This window comes from Trachinotus anak, unplaced genomic scaffold (assembly GCF_046630095.1).
Source record: "Trachinotus anak isolate AG129_WGS33_773 ecotype Australia unplaced genomic scaffold, CSIRO_AGI_Tana_v1 ptg000025l, whole genome shotgun sequence".
NCBI classification, from domain to species: domain Eukaryota; kingdom Metazoa; phylum Chordata; class Actinopteri; order Carangiformes; family Carangidae; genus Trachinotus; species Trachinotus anak.
This window is the reverse complement of record NW_027273876.1, coordinates 3,919,901-3,938,302: the sequence shown is the minus strand read 5'-3', so window position 1 is coordinate 3,938,302 and position 18,402 is coordinate 3,919,901. Positions and strand designations below refer to the sequence as shown.

At 42.0% G+C, this 18,402-nt stretch overlaps 1 protein-coding gene across 1 annotated transcript; it reads left to right on the top strand.

The window, feature by feature from the left end:
* Positions 1-252: 252 nt before the first annotated feature.
* Positions 253-10,421, top strand: meox1 (mesenchyme homeobox 1). Its single transcript, XM_071462651.1, has 3 exons — positions 253-1,830; positions 6,441-6,613; positions 9,630-10,421. The coding sequence occupies exons 1-3, from the start codon at positions 1,329-1,331 to the stop codon at positions 9,750-9,752; spliced, it is 798 nt and encodes a 265-aa protein (XP_071318752.1). The 5' UTR covers positions 253-1,328; the 3' UTR covers positions 9,753-10,421.
* The last annotated feature ends 7,981 nt before the right edge of the window (positions 10,422-18,402 follow it).

Sequence of the window (18,402 nt, the reverse complement as noted above, 5' to 3'; positions counted from 1 at the left end):
GAGACATTACTTCATGGGGAAGTGGCTTCTATCGTGAGTAGCGTGCAGAGATTAAAAATCAGTGATCAGAAAATTGAATAATTGCATCCTTGCTTGATCCAGATGTGGTTCATCTACATGTGATTGCTGTCACACACAATTGCCGCTACTGCTTAATACGTCAGACGTTATGAGTAAGAGGAGCTCTGCATACATAAAAAAAAATACACACACATACACAATTCCTCCATCGCATTGTTTGCTAAGAGAAAATATGAGCTTGTATTTTTGAAATATGGCTCTGAAATTTCATATTGTGTTTCACTAAAGTGAGAAAACCTCAAGAGGTGTGAGAGGCTGCATAGCCAATGTCAAATCCAGTCCTGCTATCACCTCAAAGCTGAGGAAAGTCCAGCCAGGTGGATTTGGGTGTGTAGCATTTATGTGCACACACACAAAAACAGAGGGAGAGAAAAAAAGACTTTTTACATTGGACAGGACAGGCAGGGATCAGGGGTGCAGAGGGAAAGGGTTAGGGTTAACTTTCCTCTAGAGGGTGTCAAAAAAAGGGAACTAAATTGGGTGTCAGAAAGTGCTAAGGAGCTGAAATGAGTCAGGGGTCCTACAGCTCCCATGTGGGTGGGTGCTCGCTTCATATTTTACAGACAATGTCCCTTTAAAAAGCCCCTCGTCTGGAAAGCCCATTAGATGTGCATATAAAATTTCCCCCGTGATTAATAGTTGATGAAGCAGGGTTGTTTGGAGGGTACTACCAACATGTGGCCGGCAGGGCTCCTCCTCTGCAATCTCACGTTACACTCCATAAACTTGCCACTCTTTCCCACCTATACGTTTAAAAAGGAGGAGGGCTCACTTGTCAAGAATGCCTTAGAAGAGTTGTGAAAACAGCCAGCCCGAGAAGGGGAGTCATGCAGTTGCGGATGCAGCTCTCCTGCCGAGCCACAAAGCACTCAGATCAGTCAGGGAGAGAGAGTGTGTGAGTGCAAGACCAGGGGAGGAAAGTGTGTGAGAGTGTGTCAGGACCAGAGGCTCGAAAGGACGTCACACACACTCCCAGAGAGAGAGGGAAACACGTTGTCACAGGAAGGCGTCTATCCTCACGCGTTCTGGGCTGTGGAAGGAGTCAGCAGCCTCTGACAGCAGTGAGTATTCCAGCGGTGGATGCAGTGAAACCATGATGTGCATTTAGTCGGCTGGACCGGATATTTCTCAGAAGTGATTCAGATTTCAAGTCCTAACTTAGAGCTAGGACTTTTTAAAATTCCTCACCTCGAAAAGACTTGTAATAAGACGTTACTGAAGAGTGTCTGAAGTGTGTTTGCATCATCATGGATCAGCCAGCCAGCAGCTGCATGCGGAGCGCCCACCCCAGCAGTCCCATCTGGGGTTGCATGAGGAACCCTCACTCAGGGGTCCCAGGAGCCAATCTGCAGTCGCCCTACCAGCAGGGCCCTTTCTCCCTGCACCAGAAGCCCGAGTTCCTGGCCTACACAGACTTCACCAGCTCCTGCCTGGTGCCGACTGCACCCCACGCAGCCTACCCCCGCGACGACAGACTGTACCAAGAGAGCCAGGGGGGTTACCAGAGGGCTGACTGGCAGTTCAACCCCTGTGAGACGCGGGTGAGAGCACCGGAGGCCTGCCCGCCCGTCGTCACCCCTGCAGTAGTAGGTGGCGGCGGGAGCGGAGGGTCCGAGCTGGACAGTGTAGGAGGAGAAAGGCTGCCAGGCACCGTGCCCGGGTGCCTGGAGGGAGAATACTCACCCCAAAGCGTGGCATCGGCCGACTCAGACAAGAAGAGCTCCAGTAAGAGGAAGAGAGACGTCACAGGTGAGTCAGGGCACGCTGTGATTGATGGGAGTCAGCTGGGGTAGTGCTGGTTTATAGGAAAAAGAAGAGCATCCAAAAACTCATCACAGGAGGCTTAGAAAAGGAAAACACATATTAATAAAATGCACATTGGGGAGCATTAAAAATCGGAGTGGACATTCCTCTTTTTCCTACTGTAAACTGGTGTATAGTGGTGGTGGAAATATAGAGAAGAGATGGGGAGGAAACATGGAAACGTTCCAAGGAATCAGCTTAACTCTTGATCTGGCCATCTTTCTTAATTTACTTGGATTAGAAATGAAAAATTGACCCTTATTCTCTGCAACAATAGATGAGTGTGAAGAATGCTGCGGGGACATTGCTGCTCCTGAATGTTGAGATAATATATGTCAAGGTTAAGGATTTCTTCCTTGCCCTGTATCACAGCTCGCATTGACACAAATCCTCTCTATTTCCTCGCCAAACTGATCTTAAATCAGCACACTCACCAGATCACCATGTGAAAGGTGAGTAGGTGACAAGACTTTTGTGTTTGAGACACACACTTTAAGTAGCAGTTGCATCCTCTTATTGTTCGGGAGCTTTCAAAAGGCTGAAATGATTAATGAGGCATCTGAACGTTTTCATTGCGCTCCTGTATCCGTTGGAAGTAGACCATTGTTTTCTAACAGTTACAGCCTCAAGATGCCGGTAAAAAAAATGACATCAGGGTTATGAGGGGAAAAGTGTCAAAAGGCGTCACAGGTGCTTCAGACTGAATTTATTATTTATTATAGATTTATAAGTCTCAAAAGTGAATCATTGACATAAATTATTATGTAACACCACTGGAGTTAATGATAAAAAAAGCAAATAATTGTTAATTGAAGAACTTTTAACTACTGAAAACAATAAGGCGATAATGTAAAAATAGTTTTCAAGGTTTATTTTCACTGATTTTCAGCTGTTTCACCAAACACCAGCAGACATAAGGTGATAATATTCATATTATAGGCTACTTCCACCACATTTTACCACAAAAGAATGAGCTCACAAGTCCGTACATATCCTCATATGGTAAGAATTGTGTTGTTAGCACTGAAATCAGATCATTGTATGTTTTTGGGGGGATTACAGTGCAGTTTATCCCTCCTATCATATTTCACACTTGCTAATAGGAAGAAAAAAAGTAACCTGGGTCAATGACAGCCTGATTCCTAAAAGTCTTCCATGTGATAATAACAGCAAGAGCAGCAGAGTAAAGGAAACGTTTGTATTTGAAATGAATCTAAAGGTGTAAGAGTTTAAATACATAGAATTTCACACTGGCAAAATGAAAATAAAACACCACATCCAGAGCCTTCACATTTCATCCCATGTCACCAGGAACTCTTTTCTAAACCTTTGCTTCCCTCACGAAGATGACGAGACATGCAGTGAGATTTGTATTTTGCACCAGTAAACACAATAAATTTCTAGTTTAGAGAGCATTGTGTTGCCTCTAGCAAAACTTAAATATTATATATATTTTAAAAGAGATTTTATCGTATGGAGAGTAAGACTCTACATGTTGACTTTAATCCACTTAAGGTGCTCGATTGGTGGAGTTTGCTCCATCTTAACTGTCCAGATATCATCACTGAAGCCATAAAGGAGTATAACTGGATTCAAGTTTGTCCAAACCTAACGGAGCATATCTGATTAGAAAGAGCACATGTAATTATTTGGGGAATATCTACATGGCCATGGTCTGCAACAGACACAGTTCTAATTGAAGAAGATGGTGGGGGAGTGCAGACCCCCTCTCCCCCTCCCACCCTTTCTTACCTTATTGTAACCTCCTCTCACTACACTGAAAACATGCCAGACCACGTCTGGTAAAATCACTTGCCTGTGAGCCCACTTTTTACATTCTTATCCATTGACATTTTCCTGTCGTTAAGCCGTAACACAATCTCCCACTGAGTGCATGCAACATGTCTGACCACTACATCAGCTCTTGGTTTCAGAAAAAGAGCCATTCAGTCTTGAATGGTGGAGCTGGTAGAAGAGCATATATTAGGAAAATGTCCTGAAGGCATTCGCATTATAGACTGAGCTGCTATACAGTCGCCTCGTAGCTGTGTGTGTTTATACAGATATGAAAATGTGGTGCACTCACAGAGACGTGTCCAAAACCCTGCACTCAAACTGCCATCTGATATTGACGGTGATCCAAAGTTTGTCCGGTAATTTTTTTTATAATACAGTAACCGATTCATTCATATAAACATTCTGCTATTAGCAAGTAAACATGCTACTATGAAAAAAAAAGTCTCACAGTATTAGTCATATTATTATTACTATCATTAATATTTCTTAACATTGAATTCTCTGTCATTTCTGATAAACTTATTATGAAACATAAAAAGTTCAGTTTCATTATAAAACAAAACATTAAAACATACAAAATTTTATGTTCCACTTTAACATTTATTAGCAGTTTATAAACACTTAATAAATGGTTTATACCACACTATAATGTAGTTGTGAGCAAACATAAGTATATTTTTACATAACATTACAAATTGACATTTATTATATTAAGTTACACATATTTTCAAGTATTTATTTTTCACTAATTATAACTCCTTATGAAGATTCATAACTGTGTATAAACAGTTAATAAATGTATAATAACAGCTGCATGAGCCTGACAGTATGTTAGAAAGCATTTATTAACACACGTACAAATCATTCACAGGTGGGTTTAAAAGTGCTGATAAATGTAGACAATTCATTATGTATAATTTATGTTATCAAGCAAGAATTGCCCATTTATACATATATATGTGAACACTTATAATCTTAGAGATACATGATAAAGTATTGTAGTTTTTTTTTGTCAACCAGTAATTAAGTGAATACTGTTTACAAACTAGAAATAAGGGGTTTAATAGTGTCACTAATAAAAGATCCTAATTCATTGTGAAATCTTGGCTCCCACTTTTACACACACAAATTATGTGATCAATCAAAAGTGTAATTTTCGCCTGGGGTTTTTGCTTTAAAACAATCGTGACTTTACAGCAGCTTTAATTCAGTCCTGATTAAGACGAACTGCTTTTGCACCATCCACCCAAAAAAAGGCACCAAATGCTGTTTGTCTTTGGGACCCTGCTGGGTGCAGAAGCCTTCTCCCTGCAAGTTTACGGCCTCTGGCTGTGCAGGATATTTATTGGGGGCCTGTTTAGTGAGAGCCAGTATGTGCCCTGCCAGGTGTTCAGTCTAACTCAAACTGCCTGGCACAGCTCCAGAGCAGACCTGCCGGGGCCAGGCAGCGCCGGCGCACTCAGGGCGGCGCGTCATTAGTGACATTTCAACCACAGTGAGAAGGTTTTACTCCGGCGTGACACATGGGCACTCCAGCACAAACACCAGGCGTTTGCACACGTTAGGCAGATACGCACAAACTGCTCACATGCACACACATGTCCTGGTCTGCCCAGTCACATCTGGACCAGGTACTGCAGTCCATTTCACATTCTGGCCTGGTGCTCTGGCAAGCACCAAGAAAAACTTCTCACTTTGACAAATTAGAACCATTTTCTAGAGATTACATCAGCTGCTAGTGTCGCTACCAATGCACAATTATTACAAAAAAACTCACTCCCTTTAATACGCAAGAGAGGTTTTACTGAAAGTCAGATCAGTTAGCTTTCATTTATATTCATCCTGGTAAATGAGGTTTAAAATTCCACATTTATTAGAGAATATGGAGGCAGAGAAATCTATAAATAAGCAATAAACTGCACATCCCTTGTCTTATGAAATATTGACCCCACTGCCACATTCATAGAGATATCTCAAGCGTTCTCTCCTGATGTATTTGCTGTCATGCAGAGATGAGTTAATGTGAATCTTCCCTGAGTGTTCCAGTGGGAAATCTCACACACACACTCACACACACACCCACATAGCACTGAGACCTGGACACATCCGCACCTTTGTTCTTTTGTTAGAGCCTTTAACGATGTTCCGCTGCATTCCTCTCTAACTCAGTCCCTCTGTGGCCGGTTTGGTGGCCCCTGCCCTGTGCCGGCACGTTCTCACACACACTGTATCATTAAATTTACAAATGCATGAATTTGTACTTGTTTTCATATGCATAAATAGACAAATAAAGGCAGAGGACAGGCAAAAAAGAATATACATGCACACTGGACACACTGGATACAGGTGAACAGGACTCATAAGCCCAGGTCAGGGTGGTCTCTTTTTAAAGTGCTGGTTTTGGTGTTTACTATATGAGGGGCCTCCCACTAAAAAGTCTTTGAGGTTGCAGTTTGTTGGTTGGAAGGGTCCTTAAGGTCTGTTTAAAAGGCAACTAGAGGCTGGTCACAAAATTACTGGAAAGCCAATTCAAATCAGATTAGCTGTAAATAAAACGAAAATAAATGGGTCTGTGGGTCAAGTGGCGTGGTCATATGCACATCCACCCATATATATATTTATTTTTTTCTCTACTTTAAAGAAATGTGATGAAAAAGCAGAAAGGACCTGCTTAACTTCCTGTGAAATAATGTGAAGTGTGTTTTCTTTGAGGGAACTGTTTGAGAAGTAGACAAATGAAAAGCATATTCTTTCTCCAGATATCCAGGAGTCCAGTTTTAAGGTGGACTCCAGCTGCAAGGCCCGGAAAGAGCGCACAGCGTTCACCAAGGAGCAGCTGAGAGAGCTGGAAGCCGAGTTCACCCACCATAACTACCTGACCAGGCTCCGCCGCTACGAGATCGCTGTCAACCTGGACCTCACAGAGAGACAGGTACGCTGCCGTCCCCTCACATATCCAAGAGGGCTGGAAAAACGATAATGATTACAACAATGATTTATTCAAACCGCTTTCAGGTTTTCATTTCACTATTATTTCAAATAATGAGAAAACATTCATGATAATTTGGAATAGATACATTTTAGACCAGAATCTCAAAAATATAGTGGAAATGTTTATGTTACAAATACTAAATGACTTAACAAAATTGATCCCAAAATTGATCAGCTACCAATATTAATCCTATTGCCATACTTCTCCTAATGAAATTCCAAATGAAAACTAAATAGAATAGAAATAAACCATCAATTTAAAGCAACACCTTAATAACTCAAGTGGCTTAAGATTTTCATAGAGCATAAAATAAAAGAAAAAAAAGGAACAGAATAAATAAAACAAACAAACCTTCTAAAAAGGTAATCAGCCCTTTTTTAAAGTGGAGACTGTTCGGAATGACTCTACATCCACTATACGTACGATAATATGGCATAAACAGAGTTGCATTTGAATTACAATGAAGCATATTTTCCAGAATACTTTTCATCCTGTGGTTACAGCAGAATGACATGCAGCTTTAATGAGTGGGCGGCAGCTCCAGACCTGATGAAATCGGGCGAACATGTGTCGATGCTGCTGGATAAAACCCCAGTCTGTCTGTCAGGCCCAGTGTCCCAGCTCCTTCTAATGAGGCCATGGTGCCACAGTGACCACACATATTGCCGTCTGCTGCTAAATCTATTTCGCAGACCCCCGAAACACACACACACACTTGTACAGAGAGGCCGACACACTCACACATACAGCCAGGTTCCATCTTCACTCTCAGCTCCCACTGCAACTTGCCGGTGTTTTCCAACTCATCCTACGCTCTTTGGCGATTCGCCGTCCTTTCAATCAGTCACAATGAGCAGAGGAACTCAGAGACAAAGAGGCTGCAGTATGTGGGAACAGATTCATCTGAGTATCTGAGTCAAAGGGGGCGATGCTCAGTGTGACGTACAGAGGTCACCCCAAACCTCCCTGACCTCCAGCTGAAACTGCACACAGGTTGAACGGCTACAGAGTCATGAGCTGCTTCAATCACCTCACAGAGTGAATGTAGACACGTATCACAACTTTTTAACTTTTGTGTGTTATCTTTTCTTAAAAAAAAAAAAAAAAGGAGGCATTGACATAATCCAACAGGTTTTAAAGGGACTTATTGTCTTAAAGCCCAAGGCTGGTGATATTTTATATTTTTTATACTTACAACAAATCTGATAATAACACCAAAACTGACAACAAATACATCCTAAGATATATTCTTCAGGATATATCTCATTCCCCTGTATCATAGAGCTCCAGTGTTGTGCAGAAACAATTAAAAACACCACTCAGCCACACTGGGTGACATTCCTTCATGACCATAAACACACACACTGTAGTTTTTTGCCAACTCACTCCCACACACACTATCCTGCTGCTGTAAACACTCACTATAACACCAACTGTTTATCAGTCAGCTGCTGAAAATAGTCCCCAACAAATGCACAACTTTTGCCTGTTATGTTTGCTAAAAGCTACAGTGCCCAGCCATTTAAGGAAGTAACTGGGCTTTAAGAAAGAATATAAAATCATATCTTCAGTAGGAATCTGTGGGCTTGGGGCTGAGTACCAAAGTATTGAGAGACAGACTAACATGTTATTTCTGCAGAATTTTGCCAACCCATAAATGACCATTTAAATCTCACCCAATGTAAAAACACACAGCTTTCACTGGAGAGCTGCAATATCCAAAATCCAAAACATTCATCTCACTTCATCTGCTGTATCAAGGGTAACCTAAACATGACAGATTTAACTTGACACTGAGCCTTTTATCAGAATTGAATGAATGTCCTACATCGTAGCTGTTAGGACTTGGCTTCTCTGGGTGTTATAAATGTACTATACAGTTCAAGCAGTCTGTCTCCATATTTGATAAGTGTATAGCATCTTGACTGACTACTACAACTGCAGTTGTTTTCGCCTTTTCCCTGTAATTTTCCTCACTTTAAGGAAGTGTATGTTTTTGCGTCTATTCTTGGCTGGACAGTTAAAGCATGATATTCTCATTTCAGTACAGTGCAGTGATACAGATGAGCGCAATCTGCGTTGTGAGTAAACTTGCATCCTGTGTAGGCTGACATCCTGATAGCTGACTCTTCTGACCTGCTGTCCATACGATACTCTCTGCCTGCATTAGCACAGGTTTTGTGCCAGAACTGAGCGCTCTGACGCTGGCAACTTGCAAGGCCAACCAAACCGAGCCAGTTTATATACTGCACTGGGAGATTTATGGGGGATTATTTGTCTGTTTTTCTGCTGACCGTTTTGCAAAGCAGAGAGAAAAGCCAGAGTGATACTGTTACAGGTTCAAATGTGACAAAACAATACATTTCTGTACTGTGTCTGTCTGTGTTACAGATACTTTTTGTTTTAAGTTCTTATGCAGAGTATTCATAGTATTAACTGTTACAGACTAGTGGGGCTGCAACTAATGTTTATTTTGATTCATTTATTAATCTGATGACTATTTTCTCAATGAATTGCTTAATGTTTCATCTAAAAATGTAAGAAAATACTGAAAATTATTAATCACAATTTTTCTCACATGCTTATTTTGTCCAACCAACCGTCCAGGTCCTTAAGATGTTCAGTTCAGTTTACTATCATAGACGATGAAGAAAACCAGCAAATATTGCTATTTGAGAGAATAGAACCAGTGAATTTTTGTATTTTTCAATAAATTTAGTAATAGTAAATAGTTGCACATTGCACATTTATATTCCACTACATTAATATTGATCGAGTGTACAGGGAGAACACCAGGAAGTCATGTCTGAGGTAAATTTAGCTCAAATTATCTCCATATATGCTGATGACACTGCATAATAAAACTGTGAATGCAATCCATTGTTAAAATGAAGAATACGTTAATGTGTGACATTATAATCCCTAAGGTAACGTTGATTGTGTTTTTGTGCTACAGGTGAAAGTGTGGTTTCAGAACCGGAGGATGAAGTGGAAGAGGGTGAAAGGAGGACAGTCGGCTTCCCCGAACGACCTGGAAAATGACGACATAGACTCGGCTGCCTCTCCCAGCTCTGAATGAACAAGAGGGCCGGGCATTATGAAAAGGAGATGCTGATCACCTTGTAGCACAGAGAGACTGGGGTCAACTGGACACTAATGCAGCACAATGCAACTTTTGCTCATTGCTCTGGAAAGCTGCAAGAATCAAATAATTTTAAAGACTTTCTTTTCTTGTTATTCCCAGGATGAAATCACTGAGCATCTCCTTTGTTGTTTTCTGTTGTAAATAGTTGATTTCTGTCCATAATGAACTGCATTTTGATACACCATTGATAAGTACTAAATACTGTTTTTAGAGGCCACCTCTTGTTGCAGAGATGATATTTACACTCATTGTAGATCACTGACACAGTCCTACAGTGGCTTTAAGGCCAGTGATGACTTATCAGACTGTGACGTGATTGTGTTTGAGTGCATCCCCTTTGGTTCCAATATTGTAATCACGGCCTTTGACGCTTGACTACAACCACCTGGGAAAACTCAGACTGCACAAGTGTTGCCAAGCCATAAGTGCCTCCAAATCAGATGGTTTTTTTTTTCAATTTGTTAGTTTCTTTTCCTAGAATATAGTTTTTTCTGTCAAGCATTTTTTACTATTCTTTTTATACATTTTGAATATTATTGATAAAACACAGATGTTGCCTGTTTCTGCAAATAGAATAAATCATCTGCTGCAAAATGGGGAAAATAGCTTGATAATTTCTTCCACCCTTAACAACCAAGTTATGATTGGACAGCAGGTCGATCATCTGTTTTCTTGGCTGATGGTTTTATCATGTGTGAACGGTTTGGTCAGATTATCTGACTAAACTTGCTAAGACTTGAGGACAAAATAACTGGGAGCAGTTTGCATTCATTTGCTGCTGATGTTGGCAGCTGACATAAAAGTTAATCAATCATGTGTGCGTGGTTGTGTACTTCCATGTCTGTCAAAAGTATTTTAGCCTGGTTCCAGAGATTTGCCAGCCATATCCTAGATTTTTTTTTTTTTTTTTTGAGTGAGTCAGACAGGGCTGGTGTTCTGCTCATTGATGTTATTTCCCTCTTTAGAGAAACAGCAAACCAATCGACATTTGTAACCATGGTTAATAATGACGACATGAGCTTTCTGTGCCAGAGTCAGAAAAATGGCGACAGAAAAATCACCATGAAAATGGGGAAAAACATGGATGAGGCTGTTGCACCTGTACAACCTGTTGTAAGATGACTTACCGATGTAACAATTGGCTTTGATCAACATGACAAATATTAAAGATGCACTAGCCAATATTGTTATAACAATACGTCAAATTTCTATGTTGAATATAAGAGGAAGAACCCAAAAAGAATAATCCTGACTCTGCAGCTCCCCTCGGCTCTATGCAGCATTTTAGCATCTTTCAGCTAACTGTTTTGGTTTTGCAACCTGCAACTTTAATGTTTCAGTTCAATCTCACCGTTCTCAAGCCTGTTGTTTTCACTGGGAAAAGCTCTGATAAACCCACTGTACACTACCTGCCCAGCAGAAAATTTACCAGCGAAAGGAACAATATATTTCCCTCAGGAGTTGGTGAATCACTAAAAACACAGCTCCAAATGGAAGCTAATATTTTGTCTTCTGTTGGATGTGTTTGCTAACACCTTCACAATGTCAACGTTGTGTTCACAGCTTGTTATGCTATCCCCAAGTGGCTAACTGCTCCTAGGAACCGCTACGACAAGTTCTGTGATGACTGAAAGTGACACCAGCAGGACCAATTATGTCACTGGCTACCAAGTGGTTAGGGAAATACAACAACAATGATGTCAGACTGAATAATGAAGTGAAACAAAATGGCAATTCATTCTGATAATTAGGCTAAACTATGCTTATGTGCATAACTGTGTGCATGCATCTCCTGGGCATCAGCCACATCGTCCCAGGTGCAGTAAAAAGCTGTTTCACAGTTCAGTGAAATCTTCCTGTGTGGAGGTTGGTGCGACAAATCTTATCTAGAGGAATTATGGAGTGTATGGTTGTGTAATATGGGTGTTTTTCGAGAGCTCCTGTGACAGAGCAACCTTTACTCAAAAGCCTTTCCGATGATGGCATAATTATCTTCATTAATAACTCACACAGGAGTCGGATTTCCCTGAGGTCAGATCGGAATCAGCTCTCATCACCGCCCACCTAGATCCTGTCTATAATCCTAGTGGCAAGTGGTCTCCAGTAGACCCAACGCCAATCACTCTGATTAGTCTGAGATGACCTGACAAGCACTAACACGGCTATAAGGAGATGTGGGAGTGTGTGTACATGTGTGTTTGTGGGTTTGAATAGGAACATTCGTTTTTGCACACCATCACTGTCATTCCAGTCAGCTCACAAAGGGCCATTAACTTGACAAGGTGGAGTTGGTCTCCAAAAAGCTCAAGTATTTGGCCCCCGCACACTATTTTCAACGGAAGCATCTGGATGGGGCCAATTTGATCTCAACCTGAGTGGAACCTAGACAAACCCACGCACGGGGCCCCCAGGACCAGAGGAAAAAAAAAAAAAAATCTTGCTGGCTGACCACTTGCGTATGATGGAAAAGGGAAATAATAGGTGGGTATGGGTGAAAAGACGGCTTCTCAAGTACAGGATGTTGTTGTAGCAGGTAGCCAGTCATCCAATTTCCTGCTTCCCAAAGAAAACAAGAGCTTGAGCATAGGAGTCCCCAGACTTACAATGGTGGGCCTATGCTCAGACTCCGGCCAACCAAACAAAGCCTTCAGAGGTTACTGCCCTTTCTGTTGGTCTGCTGGGACTGGAGTTGGTGGGAGGGTGGGATGCTTGTTCTACACACACACACACACACACACATACACACACACACACACACACAGACAGACTGGGGGTCAAGTGTTACTGTACGTCTGACCCCTCTGGGCCCCTGCTGCAGCTGCTGGGGGTGGAATAACTCCAAGTCGATCCTGTGCCCGTTTTCCCCCCTCGCTCAGCCTCTATTAGGGTCTATTATTGTATTAGTGGTAATAGTAGTCAAAATAAACCATGTCCAATTGTAATGATAGTATTAATATCAGCAGTGTAAACTAATGAAACTGGAATGTTGTTCTTTCACCATAGAGGTTCCTTTTAAAGGCACAGGGGTGGCCAAATTTATGGATTAGATTTAATTTGGTGGTATTGTGATTGTGGGATGTCAACGCTTGCCAAAACACCAGAAAATATAGGTTTCCCTTCCACTTATCTGTAGGAAAGTAGCTCATCTAGGGAGTGAAACATATTTCATTACCTTGCCAATAGCCTTGTACACCTTGTTCTGTTTTTATTAATCTAGTCTAAATTGGCTCGTGGTAGAAGTACAAGTTCAGACGGCATATTTCTAAGAATATCACTCTTGATCATCGTATCCCAGTTGACAGTTGCACAGAATTTAATGCTGCAGCAGCCACTAAAAATAAGGATGGATACAGTCCCGGCAGTATCTCCTCGGCTGTGATTATAAAAGCAGATTCAGCTGCAGAAAACATTCTTGAAATAACTCCTCGTCTTTGAATACAACCTCTGTGGGCAAAGAGCAATAAGAAAACATTCGTCAGAGTTTGAAGCAGCCGGTGACTTCACCCGCAGCCTTCAACAGGAATATTCTTAAAACAGGCTTTCAGCACACAGAGGGTATTGCCACTAAAAGCAAAGATTTACCAGAGAATTCAGCCAAACGCTCTCGAGCCGACCACGTCACCAGCACAAAGCTAAAAATGTTGCATTTGTGGATAAATGCAACCTGCGGTTACATGAGCAGCTGTGCTGCACCGTTTCCATTTTCAAACATTTCCAGTGATGAATCATTCAGATGGATAAAAGGGTGTGATTGAAAACTGTGGAGAGCCCACAGTTAACTTTCATACATTCAATACAGTGGTTGATACATAAGTAGTTACTGAATTTTTCTTCATATAATCATATATTAAAGGTCCCATATTGTATAAAGTGAGATTGTCATGTCTTTTTTGATTATAAAGCAGGTCTAGGTTCTATATTAATACTGTGAAAGTATCAAAGCCTCAGTCCATAGAGAAATGCACACAGTCTGTATTCAGAAACTGAGCCTTAAAACTAGGCATCAGGACTTCTGTAACTTTGTGATGTCACAACAAAACAGTCACTGAGCTCGTCCATGCCCCAAGCCCCGCCCACCTGGACCCACCATCCAACTTTGCAGGATTTGGCTTCTCTTTTTTGAGTGTTTACCTGAAATCTGCTGTGTTTTTATTTGATCACTGATCACGCAGTGAGCCAATCAGAAGAGAGGCTCAGATCCTCTCTTCTGATTGGCTCACAGACCTGTTGCTACTACAGATCCAGAGAGAAGCCTGAGAGAGAAGATGTAAAATCACATTTAGATGTTTTGGGTTTTTTTTGTTGGTTCTTAAAACCACAAATATATCTTCTTATGGATATCAACACTTCAAATAAAACAAAGGAAAAGTGTAAAATGAGGGACCTTTAATCCTGTAGCAAAAAAGGTTGAGTAAGTAACTTGAGATTGTTAGTCTCAACCCTTTGAAACAGAATGTTTTTGCTCAATTTTCACTTTCACTTGTGGTATAGTCAGGCATGTTTGCTGTTATACAAATGTTAGAACAGTGTTTATGTATAAAAAAAAACAAAACAAAACAAAGCATTGCTATTTGAAATAGTTTTGTTGTATTTTTGGTTTTATGTCTGCAGGTTTTTCTCAAAAATGCATTAATATAAACTTTTTAAACTTTTGATTTAGTTGTATAAAACACAGAGAATGTAAATGAGTGACATGCAGCAGATTTAACCAGCTCCACTTGATCCTTTAGAGTCTGCAGTTCTGCACCCTCACCTGCTCGACACAGGAAGACGTTTATTTTGAAAACCACCAGCGCTCCAGCAGCTCTTGGCGGGAAAGATCTTGATGGATCGCCGGAGGTGTTAAGGTCATCTCTACAAGAGGCAACCATAGAAATTAAAGCGTGTCCTTTTCCTACTGGGCCCTCTGCACTCTGCCCTACGAGCTCCATCTGCACACTGTTATTGTGCAGCGAGGAGGCAGCGCGCCGCTCACATCAAAGACTCTCTCTGCAGAATCTGACAGGCCGATAGGGAAGGAGACCGCTGTGACAAGGTGAGATAGTGAGAGTTAAGACAACATCATAATGGGATAATATTGGAGGGGTGTGTGGCTGAAGCAGGAAAGGGAGGGTTGTGTGTGCCTCTGTGTGCGTTTGTGGGAATATTTTGTGGAAACTTGGAATCATGAAATATTTAAAATTCTGAATGGTTTTTTTAAAATTATGGACATTGATGATACAGTACATGACAGACTCAAAGAGCAGGACCATGGGAATGCTCAACAGAGAAGTCAGCAGTCTTTAGACTCTGCCTCGTGTTAATTCTCATCTGTCTGTCCCGGACATGTCTGTCTCACCTTGCTGAGTCCTGCGAACCACTACAGCACACTGGGTTTTGTCAAATGAAATGGACCCAGGAGAAACTTAATGTAACAAGACTGCTCTCCTTTTGTCCTGTTTCTCTGCCCAGCCGTCCTCTCTGTGATCCTTCATCCACTTCGTTGCAAAGAAGCACACATCCCCTCTTTCTTTTCATCCTCATTGTTATTTTAGGCCACCTGCAAATCTATGTCTCCCGTTTAGCCTCTCTGTTCAGTACGTCTGTTTTCAGCCTCTCACACATGCAAGACAGAAACCACCAAACAGCATCTTCCGCACATCCTCCCAAGACAGCTGTTGCGCTGAAGGAGGCGCATAAGGAGCGTGTGTTTGTATGTGTGTCATGTCAGGGCAAGCATGTTTGCATGTGTGTGAGCTTGTGTGTCGGCTCTGTCTACCTGTGAGTAAATGAACAAGCATGGCGAGCAGGCCCATGTGCACTCAGTCGGACTCACTCTGCAATGGACACTCATGCAGTCCGCCTCTGCTCATCCTCCCCCACCACCACCACCCCCGAAGCCTCCCGTCTCCGGTGATTAGCGGCTCCTGCAGGAGTTATAAATCTTCAATTTCCATTGCACAATCAGTCAAGACGGGCCAAAGTTGAGGAGCTGCACAACATTAAATTATCTGAGACTTCCTGCAAAAAGGCTCTTTGGATGTTGCGTCTTAAGCGAAGTGGATACCAGACCCTGGGGCTATGGGACTCTGGTCTACGGCTCCCTCTGGTTGGTACTTCTGACCTGCTGTGTCCTGCCTGATGTGGAGCCAGGAAACCCAGCAGCAGTTTGACTCTGCAAATCATCACACAGAGGGCCACTCAATCACACTGTTTGCTGGAGAGCAAAGTGAACATAGAAGGCCTTGTTCACCAGAAAGAACATAGCAAGTACACGCAGCATGAAGGCTAAAGAGGCTTCACTGTCTGGCTCAGAGATATCTACAGAACCAGTGAAAAACAATCATCATCCAGATTAGTGTTTCTGACATTGCTAGATACCCTGAGTATTTTAGTAACAAGTCCTACGATTAGAGAAAGATCACCTTAATAATTAAAAGAAACTAATATTGACTATTGGTGGGACCAAGCAGCAACCTCCAGGGCTGGAAAATAAAGATAGTGCCAAAAACTGCAGTTTGTCGAATGACCACTTGAAGCTGCCTCCAAAAGAGAGTCAGTCCCATGTTACAGCAGAAATAAACATGTTTACAGCTTGGTACAAACCGACATGCACCGAAGTCTCGGCTTCACACACGCCAATTTTTGGATTAGAGTTCGGCGGAGTCAGACGCTGCCAAGATGGCAACGGCAGAGCAGCCCACTCTGAGCTTGAAAACCTCTCTTCAGAAACCTATGGGTGACGCCACGGAGGCTGCATCTGTCTTTATATACATTCTGTGAGTAGAACACAGGACGTGTTAAAGTCACACTCTTTTTATGCCCAACTATGCCTCACTAACTGAATGCAAAGCAAAAGTTGGAGGCAACGTAATCACATATAACATTAATGCTTTGCTGAATGAAAGACATGTCCATTGTCTCAAGCTTGTACAACTCTTTAAACACACAGGCACAAGAAAGAAATGAGACTGGAGGAAAGAGAAAGACTCTGGAGCTTCCTGGTGAATCTGAGCCACTAACACACAATCCACACACAAGGTCGGTGCATATGTTGCTAGCTAACTGCGGCTAATGTCTGGACAGCGTATTGTCTGTTTGTGGCCCAGACAGCCTGCTGTAAAAAAAAAAAAAAAAAATTGATGTCATATTCCAAGATGGCAGCTCACTATGTTCATATGCTGAAAAAGTTCCTCTGGCTTCCAGGTCGCAGCTGGAGCAACTTCACTGGATTGAACAGGCAGCCATCTTGGACAGAGCGGTTACTCTCCAGCAGAGTTGGTCGACAGCAGGTGTGTTAGAGACGCCAAAATCATCTGACATCCCAGAGCTGTTCCTGAGGCAAATCAATTGACTGCAACAACAAATTTATGCAAGTATCATGAGAAATTAGCAAAATTAAACGTGATGAGACCTTTTCCATTGCTACTGAGAGAGCACTTATCAGGAAAACATAAATGCAGGTTGTCTTCAACATTTGAACAAATGCCAAATTTTGTCGTTGATGATGTCGCTTAAGGATGAACTGTATCACTAACACACTCGTATTACAGCTAGCTTCCACATTTTCAAAGCCATACTTGTACTCTGCCACTCATCGTCATTATTAAAGAGCTTTGAGCGGGGCACTTAGCCTGCCTCAAGAGAAGGTGTCCATCCATCTGAAATGTTCTCAGAAGTCAACAGCATATGGTGCTTATATACTGTATGAGGGCTTCAGGTTTCCCAGGACAAACTATGTTCCCAGAACTTGGACTGTGGAGCAGGACTCCATTTTTGTGAGGGTTAAGTTTCTGAACATTTTAGACCTGCTGTCTGCATCAACGTGACAAAGAAGGATCATAAACCTGATCTCCAATTTAGTCTTATTTATGTCACTGCATTGAAACAAAGATAATACCTGTGTCAAGAAATTCACAGACTAAGACACCATAAAGTGCATACCAGCCCATAAAGGATACAGGTCTATAGAAAAACATATCAATCAAATACATCAGCAGCTTCTCACTCTCTCTGTTCAATAGTAGACTTTGTCTTCATGGTAAGCCAATCCCACGTCTACAACTTCTAACCCTCTGCTGCAAACAGCAAGCCCCTCCATCATACACAGAAGCTCTTTCAGCCATTGTGACCAGGACTCCATTCATCCTCCTACCTTCCAGGTCCCCTGTCCAAACACCCCCAGCTTGAGGAACTTCGGGGAAATGGTCCTGGAGGCAATGGCATTGGGCAGCAGAGGAATCATCCATCAACACGAGGTCTCCCAGAGTGCACCAGGTTCAGGCTGCTGTCATAAAGGTGTCATGGCAGCCAGACAGCTAAACCTAGGACAACAAACGCACCCATGTCTCTCGACTATAAGGATCCAAGGTGAGCCTGGTTTCTGGGGAAGATTAAGACCGGTGGCAAATCACTAAGCAAGATCCAGCAAATTATTCCAAGTTGCTGTATATCACTCAAAATCTAATTTCTAAGCATTTTTGATTTACTTGTATTGATAGGATTGCAGGGTAATCAAAAGTATTGTCTCTCAGCAGAATACTGACAGAGAAAACAGTGTGTAGAGTTTTTCTCTGTATAAAATGCAAAATAGAAAATAAGAGGT

What these genes read in the sequence shown, in the direction of transcription:
- meox1 (XM_071462651.1), top strand. Translation starts at nt 1,329, where the DNA reads ATGGATCAGCCAGCCAGCAGCTGCATGCGGAGCGCCCACCCCAGCAGT. An exon ending in GAGGAAGAGAGACGTCACAG is followed by an intron (nt 1,831 to 6,440) that starts GTGAGTCAGGGC and finishes TTCTTTCTCCAG; the next exon opens with ATATCCAGGAGTCCAGTTTT. An exon ending in TGGACCTCACAGAGAGACAG is followed by an intron (nt 6,614 to 9,629) that starts GTACGCTGCCGT and finishes TTTGTGCTACAG; the next exon opens with GTGAAAGTGTGGTTTCAGAA.